Genomic DNA, 17958 nt, shown 5'->3' with positions numbered 1-17958 from the left:
GGGAGGAAAGGCCAGACTTGATATCCAGATCTCAGAGGCAATATTTTTGTTAATTTCTGTCTGATCCCAGATCATGTAAGGTGGTGTACATTTAGACCCAAGCTCACACAAAGTGCAAGGCCAGACAGTTGTTAGGGGAAGATCTTTTTCCATCTGATGATAGAGATAAGGCTTCATGTTTCATCCTATGCTGGGGATGAGTTTTTTTTTCTAGCTTAGCTTTTTACTGAAGACTCAGCTCCTTGCAGTTCTCAGTGTTTTGCAGGGGCCCCCATTCCTTCTCCGCCTCCCCTGGACTCAAGGTCCTCTGCCCACACAGGCATTAACCTGCTAAATTCCTGATGCCTCAGGCAGCACTGACCTGTTTTGCTGTTCTCCTTTCATCTGGAGACTTCCAAACATTTTGCATTTAAAATTGTTTTCATTAGAGGCACCAGGGTGGCTCAGTTGGTTAAGCATCTGACTTCAGCTCAGGTCATGATCTCATGGTTTGTGACTTTGAGCCCCGTGGTCAGGCTCTGTGCTGACAGCTCAGGGTCTGGAGCCTGCTTCAGATTCTGTCTCCTCCTCTCTGCCCCTCTCCAAAGCGTTCTCTCTCTCTCTCAAAAATAAACAAAACATTAAAAAAATTTTAAATAAAAGTTTTTATTAAAGCAATACATATGTTTATAAATTTTCAACAAACTCAGGAAGGATACGCAAGACTAATTAGGAATGGTGGTCATGTCTGGGGATAGAAGTTATCTCTGGAGAATAAGTGGGCAACAAGGCGGGGATAGATGCTTCTCTTTCATTCACTTTTTGTACCTTTTGGACTATGTACCGCAGACCTATCTTACATTAAAAAATGAACACAATTTAAAAAAATGTAATACTGTTTGACCAGCAGTTCTGGATTTTTGTAGCAGGAGAGCTTTCAGGTTATCTTTTGCTAGAACTGGAGCCTGCAGTGACATGAGTGCGGTGAGTATGTGATAAGGCCAGCGAGCTGGTGGGCAGCGACTCATTGCCTTACTGCTGTAATAAACAGTTTGGCAGTTCCTCAGAAAGTTAAACATAGAATTACCATATTCGCCAGCAGTTCTACTTTTCCGTAGATTCTCAAGAGAAACAGAAACATATGTCCACACAGACACGTGTATACAAATGTTTATTTGCAGCATTATTTGCAATAGTTTAAAAAAAGGTGGGAACAACCCAAATGTCTATTGGTGGATGAATGGATAAATGAATTGTGGCATGTGCACACAATGTGATATTCTTCAGCCATCAAGAGGAGCCAAGTATTGGGCTCCTGAGTGGGTCAGTCAGTTAAGTGTCTGACTCTTGATTTCAGCTCAGGTCATGATCTCACAGTTCATGGGATTGAGCCCCACATCAGACTCCATTCTGTCTGTTTGGGATTCTTTCTCTCTGTTTCTACCCCTCTCCAATGTGTGCACACACACACTCTCTTTCTCTCAAAATAAATAAATCAACTAAAAAAAGGGGGGGGTAAAGTATTCATGTTGCATCTTAGAAGAACCTTAAAAACATTAAGCTAAGTGACAAAAGCCATACACAAAAGATCACATATTGTATGATCCCTTTTATATGCTATATCTGGAACAGGAAAATCCATAGAAACAGAAAAACCAGTGGTAACCAGGGGCTGGGGACAGGAGACTAGTGAGTAATTATTTAATGGGCACAGAGTGTTTTTATGGGGTGTTGAAAGAGTCTTGAAAGTCGAGAGAGCTGGTAGCTACACAACATTGTGAGGACACTAAATGCCACGGAATTGTACACTTCAATGGTTCATTGTGTTATGTATATTTGTTGTATGTTATGTGAATTTCACCTCAACAAAAAAAAGCAGTTGCACAAAAATGCATGTAGTGTGACTGCATCTACAATGTTCAAAAATATACAAAATTAAATAATGTTGAGATACACATAGATATCGTAACAAGAAAAAGCCAAGGGAATGATAAATACAAAATTCTCCATAGTGTTAACATCTGGCAAGGAAGAAGGAACATCAAAGGCCTTCAATGATATTTATGATGTTATATGCATTAAGAGAGGTACGTGGAAGGGGTGCCTGGGAAGCTTAGTTGGTTTAGTGTCTGACTTCAGCTCAGATCATGATCTTGGGGCCTATGAGTTCAAGCCTTGCATTAGGCTCTGTGCTGACAGCTCAGAGCCTGGAGACTGCTTCAGATTCTGTGTCACCCTCTCTATTTCTCTGTCCCTTGCCCAGTCATGCTCTGTCTCTGTGTCTCAAAAATGAAAAACGCTAAAAAAAATAAAAATAAAAAAAAGATAGATACATGGGTATTTTTTCTTGTTATATTCTTTTATGTGTATTTAATATCTTAATACAATTTAAAGACATAAAAAGGAAAGAAATCCTGTCATATTTGGTAACATGGATGAGCCTTGAAGACATGCTAAGTGAAATAAAACATACACAAAAAGACAAATACTGTATGATTCCTCTTACATGAAGTATCTAGAGTAGTCAAATTCATAGGGACAGAAAGTTATAATGGTGGTTTCCAGGGGCTGGGGGTGGGGGGTGGGAAAGGGAAATTATTGTTCAATTTTGCAAGATGAAAAAGTTCTGCAGATCTCGTTCAAAATGTAAATATACTTTACTGAACTGCACACTTAAAAATAGTTTAGATGGTAAATTTTATGTTATGTAGTTTTTGCCATAACAAAAAAATTATAGTAATTAGAATTTGATTTTATATGGGTGGAGGAACTGCTGACAAGTTCAGATGTGCTTGAACTCACTAAGGAAAGTTGCCTGCGAGGCTAGTCGTTTTCTGGCTATAATAGCCATTTGTCAAAGGTAATGCATGCAAATAGAAGCAAGTGGGACCGCGTGAAACTAAACAGCTTCTGCCCAGCAAAGGAAATCAACAAAATAAAAGGGAAACTACACAATAGGAGAAAATATTTGCAAACCATGTATCTGATAAGGGGTTAATATCCAAAATATATAAAGAACTCATATAACTCAATAGCAAAAAAAAAAAAAAAAAAAAAGGACAATCCAATCGAAAAATGGGCACAGAAACTGAATAGACAGTTTTCTAAAGAAGACCTACAAATGGCGAACAGGCACATAAAAATGCTCAGCTCCCCACACAGGGAGCCCAATGTGGGGCCTGAACTCATGAACAGTGAGATCATGATCTGAACCGAAAACAAGAGTCGATGCCTAACCGACTGAGACACACAGGTGCCCCATGAATCGTCTTTTATTATTTCATTTATTTATTTGTTGGTTGGTTTGTTTACAGCATATGTGAGCTTAAACAGGGGAGGGGTAGACAAGAGGTGGACCCTTATACAGGGAAGGGAGTTACCTCTAAAGGCTGTAGCCTGACTTGTTGAGCCACAATGCAACAGCAGAAGGCAAGGGATCAGCCAACTTGAATGTGAGACTATTCTTGGTCAGCAACAAGCCTTGGACCCTTGGATCTGACTGGTAGGGCTGGAATGCTCAGATCTGGGAGACATGACAGGAAACCAAGATAGGAGGTTCAGGAGAGATGTGTGCATTATCAGGCACTGCTATAAGCCTTCCTGGATTCCCTCACCTCAAGGACTAGCAGTCATTAAGAAGAACCAGATGTGAATACTTACTCTCCTCCCACTCCCCGCGTCCACACACATGGCCATGTGCTGGGGACAGAGAGCACAGCCCTAGGGACTGAGGGGCCCGGCACACAGCCCTAGCAGAGAGGCACACTTCTCTTCTGATCACTGACCCGCTCATCTTTTTACCTCCAAGCCATCCCACCTGTCGCAGGCTTCAGGGCCTACGGAGGCTATAAAGAGCTGGTAGCATTGGTTAACATAGGACTAAGAGGAAAGAGGTCACGATGTGCACACTGTGACAGGCTACTGATATAAATGAAGTGGGTCTTGGGAGCACAGCCCTACCTTCTCTAGAGGAGCCTCTCTTCTCATCCTCACCTCCATCAGGGTTTGGACAACGCCTGGTCCCAGCAGGCTAGAGGGAGTAAATCCTAGGGCCCCAAGTTGAGACCCCATGTTCTTGGCCTTCCTCCTCCCTTGCCTACTTTCTAAGTGTGGTGAGCAGAGCCGAGTCTGCATCTCTTCTGCACTGTGCCCAAGGTATCCCTGCTTGCAGCACATCGACAGCCCCTGTTTCTTTCTGCTCCCTGCCTCTGCACACCACAGCCCCTGCTCTGCAGGGCCTGGTGATTGCACAGAGCTCAGCTGCTCCTTCCTCAGCCCTAGCCAGTGAATAGGTGTTTAGTGGGCCAGAGTAGGAGGTAAGGTATTGCAGGGGTGGGGACAGGCAGCTGAAGGTGTCATCTGTCCTAAGACCAGACAACTAAACAACCATCTGGCTGAAAAGAGACCTGTTCCATGGGCTGAGATGAGACCTGCATGCCAAGTCGTAGGCTAGAGGTTGCCTTGCTGCTTTTGTGAGGTATCCCCACCTCCACAGGGACTTCTGGAAGTTCTGCTGCTGGCTCCAGAGCTGCAGAGGCCCTGAGGTTGCTCCTCTGGATAGCTTGATTCCCCCAGCAGTGCCTGCCTGGTTTGATCAGCGCTTCCGAATGGGTCCCAAAGCTCCTCGTGGAGTTGGAGGCCACCATGTCCAGAGTTCCTGGGTTCTGAGCTGTATGCTCTCCCTGACTCCTTTCTCTGCTCCGATGGGGCCCAGCTTCCTCTGTGTTAGAACATGGGGGTGAAGGGGTAAGTAGTCTGTGCTCTTTTCTGTAGGCACTGATGCTGGGAGACCTAACCCAATCCCAGCCGGCCAAGGAGGAGCTTTCCAGCCGATCCCCAGGCCACAGCGAAACCCTGAGACCCACCCATGCCAGTCCTATGCTATGCAGGTGGAACTCAGGGAATCGGAAGTCTTTGCAATATGGGGCATCCACTGAGGACACCACACTGTGCTCAATGGGGGCAAGAGGGTGAGGGTGGTGAGCGGTGCCAGCCTGTGAGCCCCAGTGCCTTCCTGACTTCCTTTCCTATCTCTGCAGAATGAACCAGGCCCCACTTTTAGGTCCAGAGAATAACAAAGGCAACAAATGGTATAAACTACTCATAATGCCCCTGAGAATGCCCCTGACCTGGTGAGAATATCCACACACTGCTGGCATTGTTGCACCCTCCAGATGTAGTGTGGACTGTAGTGGTCTAGAGCCAAGGTGGAAAAGCGCATCTTTTGCCAGGTGGTGTGAGTGGTGCGGACCCCAGTCCTGGAGCAGACAGCCCTTGGCTTTTTCGTGTAAATGTTGATCTTGTCGTCACTCTGCAGTGTGTGACTGACTGTATGCTCCCCACCTCCCTCACTAACATAGGGCCAGTCTTTCCTTCTCTACTTCATGCTTTTCTGCATTCACCCTTCTGCTAGTCCCATGTAGGAAAGCAGATGAGTCAAGGTAGTTAAATTGTGCATTGGAGACTGTTGCTGTAACATGCAAACTATGGAGGCTTGTTGAGAGAATGGGGCGCTGCCCTCGGCAGACCCAGGCACCCCCTAGACACAAGAATATTGCCCAGACTCTGACTCAGCTCTTGTCCCCTTTGACTCTCAAGACTTTCTGGCCTGTACCAGCCTCTAGCAAAGGAGGCAAGGAGAAGGTTGGAGGGAAGAGAAAAGTTTTGTGAAAAGAGACCTTTGACCTTAGCTCTGACTTTTCTCCCTAGACTCTGTGACCAATGCCATCATCTTCAAGTGCATCCATGAGGCCTAGCTGGTCAGAAACATTTCCCAACCACCAGATTCACTGTGGCATATGGGGAAGAAGAAAGGAAGCTCTGGCCTGATGCCTTTAGAAAAGGGTGGGTCCTCTCATCTAGAGAATGAGAGGTGAAGGACCAAAAAGTAAGGAGCCAAAAGTCCTGTTTGTCCTTAAGAACTCCTAGCACAGGAAGGGCCAGGTGAGGATTCTGAGCCACGGAGAATCTGAGTAGAGGCAAGGTCCAGGCCAACATCTCCGGTGTCCCAGATCTAATTCTGGGGAGCTCTAAGCTGTAACTTTTTACTAAGCATCTGCTGTTGATCCCGGGCCATGAATTTTTGGAACAAAACTTCAGCAGTGGTGAACAACCCCCTGTCTGCTGTGTGATGTGACGGAATAGACAGGGCCTGAGCCCTGAGTAGGTAGGTTGGGGGAGTGGGGTGCTGCTCTCAAACCCCCACATTCTTAACTGGCTTTAGCTCCATCCCCAGGCTTAGGAAGAGGAATTCCAGGTTATAGTTGAAAGGCCAGAGAAAGGCCATGCCCTGTTTTTTTAGAGAAGCTGTTCTCTTAGGCTTCAAGGAAGTTGCCAACAGTAAGTCTTAAGTCTGTGAGCTAGGTTCAGTCCAGGCTGCCTCCACCAGGGTAAGTCCATCAGTGACAAGTTCTGCCATAGTCTATCCTCTTTACTGACTTGACATGTGGTTGGACTGCAGAGGACCAGAGTTGGTTCCAGCTGGTATGCCCAGGAAGGGATGCCAAAGACATTCACCCAGAGCAGAAGGAGAATGAAGCCCAGTGGAATGTCTGAACTCCACAGACTGACTTTAGCCAAAGGCCAACTCAGTGTTTTTGAAGCCCCAGAACTGGTTTTAAGTCAAGAACATATGATGGTTCCTTATTATCTATGAGTTCAAATCTGGATCCCAAGGCCCAACATAACCTCCCTCCCTCCCCATCCATCCTCAGCCCCAGCACGCTCTGCCACAGGCCGACCAATCTCACCAGCGTGCCAACTCCTCCAACCTTCAAGGGCCAGCTCACGCCTTCCAGCCTCAGTCCCCAGAATATCTACGCACTTCTAGTCAATACACAGTACTGTCTATGACTCATTGAAGAGTGCTCATCTGTTCTTGTGCATTGGACTACAGCTCCCTGTGGACAGGGGCCTTGCCTTGTTGCATCTGCTATAAGCCTTCTCTATCACGATGCAGGCAGATGACAAATTCATGCCACCTGACCGGAATCTTCAGCAAATTCTTCCTTAACAGATGCCCTGACATACGCTGCCGCCCAGTGACACAAGTGGAGACAGCAGCAGAGAACAAACACAGGGACCCAGGGTTTATTGTTGGAGGGGAGGACAAAGATTGGGTGAGGATAGTACACTTTAGACAAAGACAATAGAGGTCCCTTGGCCAGAGCAAAGCACTCCTCTAAGGTGACTCTGTGGGCTACAGGCAGGTGTAACTTGGCTCGTTTCCAGCCTTGGAGACTTCCTTCCCTCTTCCCGGGCCATGAGGGCCATCTGTCTGTCTGTCTGTTCCCCGGCTGGTCAGTAACCTGCCTTGGCTGTGGCTGCTACCTGGAGGTGGCTTGGGTTGTGCTGGGGCTGGGGCTGGGGCATAGCAGGACCGGCCCCGGGGATGTCAGACTTTGAGTCAAGGACTCGTCCAGCTTTCGGGTCTCAGCCTCCAGGACAGTGGCCTCAGGGGTCTGGGCCACGGCCAGAAGTGAGTGGGAGAGGCTGTGGTGCAGACCTGCCAGCTCACGGCTCGTCTGCGCCGAGCGAGCAATGTAGTCCTGCCTCTGCTTCCGCTCCAAGGCCAGCTGGGCACGCAGCAGGGCCACCTGGGGGGGTGGGCAGGAAAACCAAGAGGAAAAGAGTAATTAAGTGCCTTGAAGCTGCCCCATGCCTTCCTGCTCTGCTCCTGTGGCTCTTGGTGACAGCGATTTGAATTAACTACCACACACAGATCTCAGGATCAGGCTTTAGTGTTTAGGGCAAGGGCCCCTGGGAATCACAGAAAATCCAATGATTATCAACCTTGGCTGCACAGGAGACTCAAATAGAGACCTTAAAAACAATAACAACAATAAAACTATTCACCAACTTTTTTGAGGGATCATGTATGTGTAATAAAATGCCCAGATTTTAAGTGTAAATTTTGATGAGTTTCATAGAGTTTATCCCCATGTAGAACCACTACCCTGATCAAGATTCAGAATATTTTAATCATTGCAGAAGTTCTACTGTGCCCCTTTGGAAGCTTTTAAGACATACTCTGACTTAATTAAACACCAGTGAGGCTGGGGCATCAGCATTTTTTTCAAAGCTCCCAGGTGGTTCTAAAGTGCAGCCAAGGGTGAGAATCCCTGATTAACAGCCCTTCCATTTCTCTGATGAGTACCCTGAGACTGCCAGCACCTGGTTCCTGGGAGGTCAGGGCGGGTCCAGGACCAGGGTGAGGCAGGGAGGTTCCTGGGGTGCAGAAGGTAAGGAGGGACTCCAGGTTTCTAGGAGAACCTCCTTAAATTCTCCACCCACGTGCTTCCCTTGCCTCACCCTGGTCCAGGCCCCATCTCAGGACTGCTTTGTATGAGTTCAGAGTGATAGCTAAGTCTAGCTGTGGAGTCAGGCTCTGGCAGTAGTGCCTATTAATTCCTGAAAGAGACTCAGAAATAAAAATTCCACAGTCCTTATTACTCCTTGAAAGACAGGGTGAACCTTTAGGTGAGGCCTAAGAGGCAAGGAGGCACTCGATACCGGTTTCCCTGAGTATGGCGGCTTGGGCTGAGCTATGGATCTCGGCACTGGTGCCAGGCTACTTTGCCTCGTGTGCTGACAACAGTTCTGCCTGCAAAGGTGCATTTGAGGGCACAGGAGGCCAGGATGCTTCTGTCTGCTTTTGCCTCTCCTCCCAGAATCTTCTGTGTGCCTCTCAGCCCTCTTCCTTCTCCTTTCCCTTCCTAAGGAAGAACCTGGAGGTCTGCGGCATGCTTCCTTCCCCACTCCTGCCCTAGGCAGATGGAAGGAGACAGGACTGGGCTCTTGCCTCCCACACAGACTGAAGTTCTGTGAGGAACTATTTCCCCTCTCCCGGCTGGAGGCGCACAAAGGCTCAAGCACACAGCAGACACTAACGCCTTGTTGCCTGTCTGCAACAGAGGGGAAGGGGGCTTAGAAAGCTGACCCTTCCAGAACATACCTCTTTCTGCAATTCAGCCATGTGCTTGGCGTCTGAGGTGCCCTTCTGATCTCCTCTGCCATCCTGTGGAAAACAAACGCCATTCCTGTTGGAACAGGTCCTCCCACCCTGGGGGTTCTGTAGGCAAGCTCAGCTGGCTCATCCCAGTCCTGGGGGCCAAAGCAAGGGCTATGGGCCAGAAGTGCCTGAACCCAGACTGGACTCCATGGGGCACCATGGCCCTGGGGCAAGGAAGCCCAAAAGGGCCCAAGCCAGCCTCATGGACGCCCATGGAGACCTGATGCTGAACATCCAGAAGGCTTGAATAGCACTGGCTTTTTTGAGTCACTATTTCATTTATAGACGTACACCATGCATCTGGTTAGTGCTAGCCCTGGGCCATGAGCTAGGGGTGCAGAAAGGAAGACAAGGTGCCTGTCTTTGGGAAGCTTTCATAAAGGGAGGTAGACAGAGAGTCTGGGGATGCTCAGCCACCAGAAGCCGTCTCTCCATGACAGGCTACAGCGCTGCTGACTGATGGGTATAACTCAGCTAAAAGAGTGCTGGTTTGGGGAGTCTTCCCCCAATTCCTTACCCTAGAGAGGGGGTCTAGTCCCAAGAAATACCATACATGCTAATCTTGTAAATTCAGAACTACAAGGGAGAACGCTCACAAAGCTGCTATCAAGCTTCCAAGGCACAGCAGGGTCTGGCCAGCATCACCTGACACCCACAGGCCAGGAACTCCGACCAGAAGCTCAATGAGCCCCACTTCTGGGTAAGCCTGAGACCCTGGTGTGGGAGCAGGTAAGCTTTCCGAGTTCCTGGGAATGCAGGGCTGCCAGCCATGACTCCATCCCCACCCCTGAGGATGGAACTCCTTCCTGTGTCGGGGACACGCTGAGAGGTGCTGGGCAGGCCAGAACCCAGCCGGGAGGGGCTCTCTGGATCAGCTACCGTGGGCATCTCCCCTGCAAGGGTAGCCTGGGATATGCAGCACAGGGGGCTGTTTCTGATCCTCCAGAGGCTGCAGTCAGTAAAAAGAAGCAAACCTGCTGTGTGGTTTCACTGACTTCCAGGATGCCCGCCCGCGATGCACGCATGGAGTTCCTCTTCAGCTTCCTGCGCTCTCGCTCCACCTGCCGAGATGCCGGTGAGGAGTCAGGGCTTGGCTCAGCATTGGGGCTGGAGCAGAACTGCCTTTTTCTTTCTCTCTTTCTTATTTTTTTAAGTAAGTCCCCTCCCAAGAGTGGAGACCAATTCGGGGCTTGAACTTATGACCCTGAGATCATGACTTGAGCTGAGATCAAGAGTCAGACACCTAAGGCCCCTGAGTGGCTCAGTGGGTTGAGTGTCCAACTTTGGCTCAGGTCATAATCTCATGGTTTGTGGGTTCGAGCCCTGCATTGGGCTTACTGCTGTCAGCACAGAGCTGTCCCCGCCTACCCATGCTCTCTCTCAAAAAAGAAAAAAACAAAAAAAGCAACAGAGTGAGACACTTAACCGACTGAGCCACCCAGATGCCCCAGAACTGCCTTTTTCAAGAGCAAGTTGGTGTGGGTGTGAATGCAGGGACAGCGATCATGAGAAGCTAAGCTCCTGGGTTGAGGAGAGCACATACCAGGGCGGCCCTGAGAGCAGAGATGTGCTGCTGGGGCAGACGAGCTAGGGCCGGCCTCTCAGGCTTTCAGGGCAGGCTCAGCAAACATCTTCTGTAGTGTTTTGGCTTCATGAGCCACTAGATCCCCCTCACAACTATTCACCTCCACTACTGTGGTGTTCCCGTGAAACTTTCTTCTCAGCATTGGGCAGCAGGCTGAATGTGGCCCTTGGGCAAGAGTCTACCCCTCCCGCCCCGGGCCCCAGACAAGGGAGCTGAGGACAGGAGAAACACCTACTTGCTCCAAGGTGGCCCGCAGCTGGACATTGTGGTGCTGCAGCCTGCTCCGGTCAATCTCCAGCTGTGCCACTGCTTGCTGAAGGTGTTCCAGCCTTTGCCCCCACAGCTGCTTCTCCTCCATCCCAGGGCTCGGCTCAGCCTCCACTCCAGAGACCTGCAGGAGAGACCTGTGACTCTCACCTGGGCAGCCCCGTAGACTGGGAACAGATAGGAGGTAAAGAGACCAATCTGACAGGGCTGAGCTTCAGGGACTCAATTCCCAGAGGAGGGGGACAAGCCCCCATAAAGGGGCTTCCTCCTGGCCATCTCTTCCCACCAGGCGCCCAGCTTACCTCTTCCAGCAGTACACCTACCTCTTCTCTGGGCCCCCATTCTGCTCTGCTGGTCAAGCTGGGGCTGAAGAGTCGCTCCTTCTCCAGAGCCTGTCTGGTGAGCTCCAGCTCATCCTGGGATATCAAGATGTGGAGCAAATCACACCATAGCAACCTCATATCCAGACCCACTTTCCTTTCTATCCTCATGAAAGCCAGCTAATTTTCTCATCAGGTTATAGTCTTATTGTTGCTGTAGCCTCTGAGATGTTCTAGTGCAGAATCTTTATTTTACAGATGGACAAAGCAAAGAAGCAGAGAGGGATCTCTTCAAGGATACATGGTGGGCTAGGACTAAAACCTGCTTCATTTGAGATCTCTCATAAGCTAAGCAACAACTTGGAGCACTGAGTGTTGTAGAAACCAGAGCATGAACTCAGTAGAGCTGGACATTATGTCACCACTTACTGGCTACGCGACTTGGGTCAAGATATGAACACTCTCCAAAACCCAGTTTCCTCATTTGTAAAATGACTACGTGCTCTGCAAAGCATAGATTGAGCCTTTGGCATTAAATCCCTCTTGATAAATGGGGACCCCAGTGCTAGATATTTTCTAGGTGCCACATGTCACACAAATGATAATGATAAGAAGAGAGACAGGTAAGGGGCACCTGGGTGGCTCAGTTGGCTAAGCATCTGACTTTGGTTCAGGTCATGATCTCATGGTTTGTGAGTTTGAGCCCCATGTTGGGCTCTGTGCTCAGAGCCTGGAGCCTGCTTTGGATTCCGTGTCTCTCTCTCTCCTCTCCTCTCCTCCTCTGCTCGTGCTCTCTCTCTGTTTCTCTCTCAAAAGTAAATAAATGTTAAAAAGTTCTTTAAAAGGAGAGACAGGTAAGAGGAAATGAATGTACATGTGTGGGTGAAGGTCATCTGGGAGGTAGGAAGAGCTTAGCAGTAAACAGGTTGCATTGTAGAGTCAGACTCCTTGATCTAGTTCTGCCACTGACTGGCTATATGACCTTGGACAAGTTGCTTAGCCTCTCTAAACTATAAACTGAAGCTAACAATTCCTACTTCTCAGAGTTGTGGAAGGAAGTGAGAGTAACAGTGCCTGGCATGGAAAATGCTTACAATAAAAAAAAATGGTAGCACTGAAATGAAGGGCTGCATCTAAGAGAGATTCTTGAGTGTTTGGAGGGAGTTGCAGGGGGAAACTGACCTAAGCTATGATACTGCTCAGCGACCGTCCTGCCCAGCTAAGCACCTTACTTTTTCTGGGTCTATAAGAATAAGCCTAGATATAGGAAAGGAATTCTACATGGTAAATGCTTCCTTCCTACGCACTTCCTGTGTACTATATCATTTTATACTCAAGATGGCCCTATGGAGCGCTGGTTACTGTCATTCCCTATTTTATCGAAGAGAAAACCATGAGTCAGAGAAGTGAAGGCACTTACCTAGGATCACACAGCCCATAAACTGTAGGACTGTATTGCAAACCCAGGAACTTGACTCCAAAGTTCACAAATGTATCCCTTTCTCTGCATATTGCTTCCAGAAGGCAAGTCCCTGCAGGGTTGTGTTTCTGAGATGATGGGGTTCTCTGGGGCTCGGTCCCAGGATGTAGAGTTAATCTCCCGGGAAAATGGGCTGGGTTGCTCTTGGCAAAACAGACAATGCCTCTCTATGGCCAGGTCAACCTTGCTCTCCTGGCTGCCTACTCTGTACAAGGCCTTGTGCTCAGTGCTGGGGGTATAAAGAGGATTAAGACATGGCCCCTGACCTTGAGGGTGAATGCTATACCCTAAGGTCCACCTCCCTTCTCACTCAATATTCCATCTAGACTACTGAACTTATCCCTAACTGTGAGTTAGTGTGAGACTATTTCCGGTCTCATCCTTCAACCTCAGATCACTTGACACACCTGCCTACTGGACATCACCCCATGATGTCCCATAGGCATCTCACTCATTGCCATTCCATAGTGTTCCTGAAACCTGCCTCTGAGCAGAGACCTGGGGGTTTGGTTTCTTCTGCCCATTCTTCACTCCCCTGTCTCTTAGTCCACTGCCAGAAGTCCTATGAGCCCCTAGGCCCACCCCCGTGTCACCATCTACCCTTACTATCTTAGGTCATCATCTGTCTCCAGACTTTGATGACAGACTCCTCGTTGGTCTCCTTAGATCTACTGTCGCTCCATGTGGCAGCCTGAGCGATTTTCTGATCTGTATATTGGATTGTGTCTCTCTCTCACATACACATACACACACACACACACACACACACACACACACACACACACAGCCTCGCCTGCCCCAAATGCTTCATCCACATCCCACTGGTCACGTCACCCAGGTCCTTAACATAACTTATAAGCCCAGAACGATGGGGCCCCACAGTTATCTTCTGTCAACTGCCCGTCTGTGTCCCCGGCAGCCTAAAGTCCTTATCCAGATACTCCTCATTTTCCTTCCTCTTTCTTCTTCCCCAGAAGGCTCCTCCCCTCACCTGTGCCTGGCTAATTTCTTACTGGTGCCTTCAGATCTAATCTTGAACCCCACTTTTACTGGGAAGCCTTTCAGGATTTACCATTAGGAAAGGCTGAGTGTGCCTCTCGTGTGCTCAGAGCACACTAAACTTCCCCAGTGAGGCACTAAACAGAACTAGACACTGCATTCTAATTGCTTATCCTGTAGACTCCATGAGGGCAGGAACTGTGGTGTCTTATTCTCTCCATATCCCCCCAGACCAGCACATTAATCTGGATTCCACTTAGCTCTCTTGCACCCTGAGGTGCCAGGCAGCCCCCACGGGCTCAGCCAGATGGGCCGTTACTGCCATAGAGGGACTCACCTGCAACCTCTGGCGTTCGGAGTCCCGCTCCAGAATGGAGGCTTGTAGGAGCACAGCCACCTCTTGCAGATCGCTGGCGCTAGCCTTGCTCTGGGCCAGGGACAGTGCCAAATCCTGGGCCTTCTCCCTCCACTCAATCTCCCTGGCCTCTGTCTGCCTCAGGGCTGCCTGGAGTCGCTCCAGCTCCTGCTGCAGCTGGGGCCTTAAAGCATCAAATTCTGTCGAGGGCTCCTCCGCTGGGGAGGCTATGTGGCTGTGGGGTGAGTCCTCCAGATTCTTCCTTTCCTGGGCCTCCTTCAGCCCCAGGATCTCCTCTTCCTTTTGGGCTAAAGTCAGTTGCAACTCCCTTAGGCTTTCCCGGAGGCCCCTCATCTCTTCTTCCCTCTCCCGCCCTGCACCTTGCTTCCCTTGATCTTCTCGGTCCCTCTGGGCCAGAGACTGCTCTAGCAGCTGCCCCTGTCTCTTCTGATGGCTCAGCTCATCATCCCTCTGGGCAAGTGCCCATTGGAGCTGCTGCACAGCCTCCTGATGTCGGAGATCCCGGTCCCGGATCTCCCCTTCCCGCCTTCTCAGGGCCTCCTCCAGCTGCCGGGCTTGTGCCTGGCAGGAGTCCAGGGCAGCCTGCAAGGTGGCAGTGCTGGCCTCCAGGCTGCGGCTCAATTCTGCCTGCCCAAGGAGACGCTGCTCCTTCTCCTGCAGGGCAGCCCGAGCCTCGTTGAGGGCCTCCTGCAGCGCCTCAGCCCGGACCCGGGCCGTCTCCTCCTGATGCTGGGAGGACCGGCCATCTGCTTGCAGGGCCTCCAGCTCCCGGTCCCGGTCCTTGAGCATGGCCTCTGCCTGCAACAGGCTGTCCTGTAGGCCCCTCAGCTCCACCTCGTGCTCCTGCGCACGCTCTGCACACTGCTGCTGAAGGGCCAGCAGAGCCTCCTCCTGTTGCCGAGACTCAGCCCGTAGGTCCCCCAGCACCTCCTCCAGGGCCTGGACCCTCTGTCCCTCGGCCTCCAGCTCTTCCTGGAGCCTTTGCACATGCTCCTTGTGGTCCTCAATCTCCCCCTGGCGCTCTTTCAGTAGCGCGTGGGCCTGCTCCAGGGCTCTCTGCAGTGTGCTTTCTTTTTCCTTCATGTTCTCCTCCTGTCTCTGTATCTGCTGCTGCTGCTGCTGCAGGGCCTCGAGCTCCTGGTCCCTCTGAGCCAGGGCTCTCTGGGCTTCTTCCAGGTGACCCTGAAGGGACTGCTCTTTCAGTTGCCCCTGCTCCCTGGCTTCCTGCAGGTGCTGCTGCAGGACCACGATCTCCTGCTCTCGCTGGGTCAGGAGGAGGCTGGTCTCACCTACCTTCCTGTGTAGGCTCTGGAGCTGCTGCTCCAGATGCCCCTTGTGCTCCTTCAGTTCTTGGATACGTTCCTGCTGGCATTCTACCTCCTTCTCCTTGTCACGCAGGATCAGCTTCATGTGCTCTAGGCTCCCGCGCTGTGCTTTACTCTGGCCCTTCCCTTCCTGTGGCCGTTCCTCCACCAGCGGCCTCTGGGTGGCCAGCTCCCGGCCCCGCTCTCTCAATGACAGTTTGATCTGTCCCAGGTCCTCCTCTAGGATCTTGGTCTGCAGTGTCCTCTGATTCTCTAGGACCTGAATCCTCTCCCTCTGTACCACCATGTCCTGGTCCCTCCTCTCGAGGTCCTGAGTCAGGCGCTCCTTCTGCCTCCGCAGCTCCTCAATCTGTTCTCGCTGGGACTGCAGCTCCTGGTCCTTGTCCTGGAGCTCTCTGGCCAGAAGGGTGCTGCGGCTCTCCAGCTCTTGGATCTGGCTGCTCTGTGCCTGCAGCTCCTGGCTCCTTTCTTCCAGGTCCAGTGTAAGGTGGGTCAGAGCCAGCCTCTGCACTTCCCTCTGGTCCTCCAGCTCCTCGATTGCTTTTTGTTGGCACTCCATTTTGTGGTGATTTTCTTCTAGTTCCAGGGCCAGGCATTCCAGAGTAACCAGCTGCTTCTTCAGATCCTGAATCTGCCCCTTCTGGCTCTCGATTACCTGGGCCTTCTTCTCAAGTTCGAGAAGTTGATGCTCCAAGATGTTCCTCTGTGTCTCTCGATCCTTCTCCAGCTCTTTGATCTGTTCCCTCTGCACAGTCAGCTTCTGCTCCCGCTCCTGGACAGCCATGGGCAGATGCTCTAAAACAGACCTGCACTTCTCCAGCTCCTGGATCTGTTCTTGCTGTATGTCCACCTCTTGGTTCCTCTTCTTCAGGTCCAGAGACAGCACTTCCAAGGCAGCCTTTTGCATTTCCCGTTGTTTCTCCAGTTCCTGGATATTTCCCCGCAAAGTCTCTATCTCCCCGTCTCTTTCGGATAGCGTCTGGGCCAGGATAGCTAAATTCTCCTGCAGAGCCTTGCCATGGGCCACCTTCAGCTCACCCTGCTCCTGCAGAGCCTGGGCTCGCTCACGCTCCGTCTCCGCTTCCTCGCTCTTGAGTTTCAGGGCCGAGCGAGCGCTTCTCAAGTCCTCTTCCAGGGCCCCGGCAGCACTGGCCTGAGCCCTGGCTTCTGCCACAGATGCCTGCAGCCTTTCCACCTGGGCCGTCAGGTTCTCCTTCGCTGCCTGAAGTAGCTCTCGCTCATTCTAGAAAACAAGACACAAAACCACTTTAGACTACACTTCCCTGATGCTCTCACCACCGCACAAGCCTTTTCTCACCTTATACCTGCAGCACCAGCACTGTCAAGGTATGACAAAAAGAACTTCATTCACCTTAAGCTGATAATGTAAACAATCATCCCTACCACATTCCAGGGCTCTGCTAGGCCCAGAGGAGAAAGCTGGAGGCAAATGAGCCACCCTAGACTCTGGTCCTTCAGTGCAATGGACAAAAATTTCTACCTTGATTCGAAAAAATTCATTGGAGGGGTGCCTGGGTGGCTTAGTTGGTTAAGGGTCCGATTTTGGCTCAAGTCATGATGTCACGGTTTGTGGGTTTGAGCCCCACAGTTAGCTCAGAGCCTGAAGCCTGTCTTCAGATTCTGGGTCTCCCTCTCTCTTTGACCCTCCCCCTGCTCATGCTGTCTCTCTCTCTCTCAAAAATAAATAAAAACATTAAAAAATTATTGAAAAAGAAAAGAAAAACTAATTGGAGGAGGATTCACCGGGGACTTAAAAATGGCCCTTAAGGTCACAGAGACAGCCAGGGAAACAGAAAGCCTTGATGAAGGAAGTTGGGCAATACATATGGATAAGGTATGACCACTGGTCAAGGTGGGTCTGGAGCTACAGCCAAACTCCCCCCTGCCCCAGGACTATTCTGGAAGAAACCCCCTCCCCTAAACCAGTGCCACCTCACCTGGGCCTCTATTCTTTGCAGCTCTGCTTGCCGTAGGCGACTCTGTAAGGATGCTATAGTCTCATGCAGTTCCATCAGCTCAGATTTGAGGGAGTTCTGTTTTCCTTCCCACTTGGATTTTTCTTTGGGAAGAGGGGAGGTGGTAGAGCAAGGCCCATGGTTGAGGGTGGAGAAAAAGAGGGATATAGGGGCAGATGGAAGGTGAGGCACAGAATCAAAGGGGGAGAATGCCAAGAAGGAGAGAGTTACATCAGTTTCATAGAGACCCATCTGCCAGCTGCTCCTGGTGGTCTAGGCTCCCTGCTGCTTCCAGACTCACGTCTGGGTCTGCTGCCCAGTGAGAGCACTTGCCTGCCTGCCTTCCCAACACACTTCATCCTGATCACACACAGCTCTCCATCCCTCGACTCCCCACAGGTTTGATGGAGCTCAATGACATTGGAAGTCCTTGCTAGCTAGTCTCCAGTTCTATGGTTTACAGAGGTTACTAGACACAAGGCTCGCTCTGCTGGCTGCCCCCCATTTATCAAAAGACACCAGAACCCAGCTCTGTGTGTGACTCTCAGGAAGCCCTTGGGACACTTTCAAGACCCAGACTCCCTCCCTAAGTTGTCCTTTTCTCTTCTACAGTGGAGCCTTGGCCCTCAAGACCCTCCCTC

At 50.5% G+C, this 17958-nt stretch overlaps 1 protein-coding gene across 21 annotated transcripts in view; it reads right to left on the bottom strand.

The window, feature by feature from the left end:
* Positions 1–3252: 3252 nt before the first annotated feature.
* Positions 3253–17958, bottom strand: part of CEP250 (centrosomal protein 250) — a 53919-nt gene continuing 39213 nt past the window's right edge. For 16 of the 21 annotated variants that reach the window (XM_029919291.1, XM_029919289.1, XM_029919283.1 and 13 more), the window contains 8 exons: positions 17300–17421; positions 13978–16584; positions 11165–11257; positions 10810–10965; positions 9964–10050; positions 8933–8995; positions 7484–7574; positions 3509–4699 (listed from right to left, as the gene is read on the bottom strand). In XM_029919291.1, the coding sequence (XP_029775151.1) occupies positions 4344–4699; positions 7484–7574; positions 8933–8995; positions 9964–10050; positions 10810–10965; positions 11165–11257; positions 13978–16584; positions 17300–17421 (3575 nt within the window). In that variant the 3' untranslated portion in view covers positions 3509–4343. The other 5 variants (XM_029919299.1, XM_029919305.1, XM_029919298.1 and 2 more) reach the window with 4 other exon arrangements.

Source organism: Suricata suricatta, chromosome 12, assembly GCF_006229205.1.
Source record: "Suricata suricatta isolate VVHF042 chromosome 12, meerkat_22Aug2017_6uvM2_HiC, whole genome shotgun sequence".
NCBI classification, from domain to species: Eukaryota; Metazoa; Chordata; class Mammalia; order Carnivora; family Herpestidae; genus Suricata; species Suricata suricatta.
Note: the sequence above shows the minus strand (reverse complement) of the source record. Positions and strands in the feature narration are given on the sequence as shown.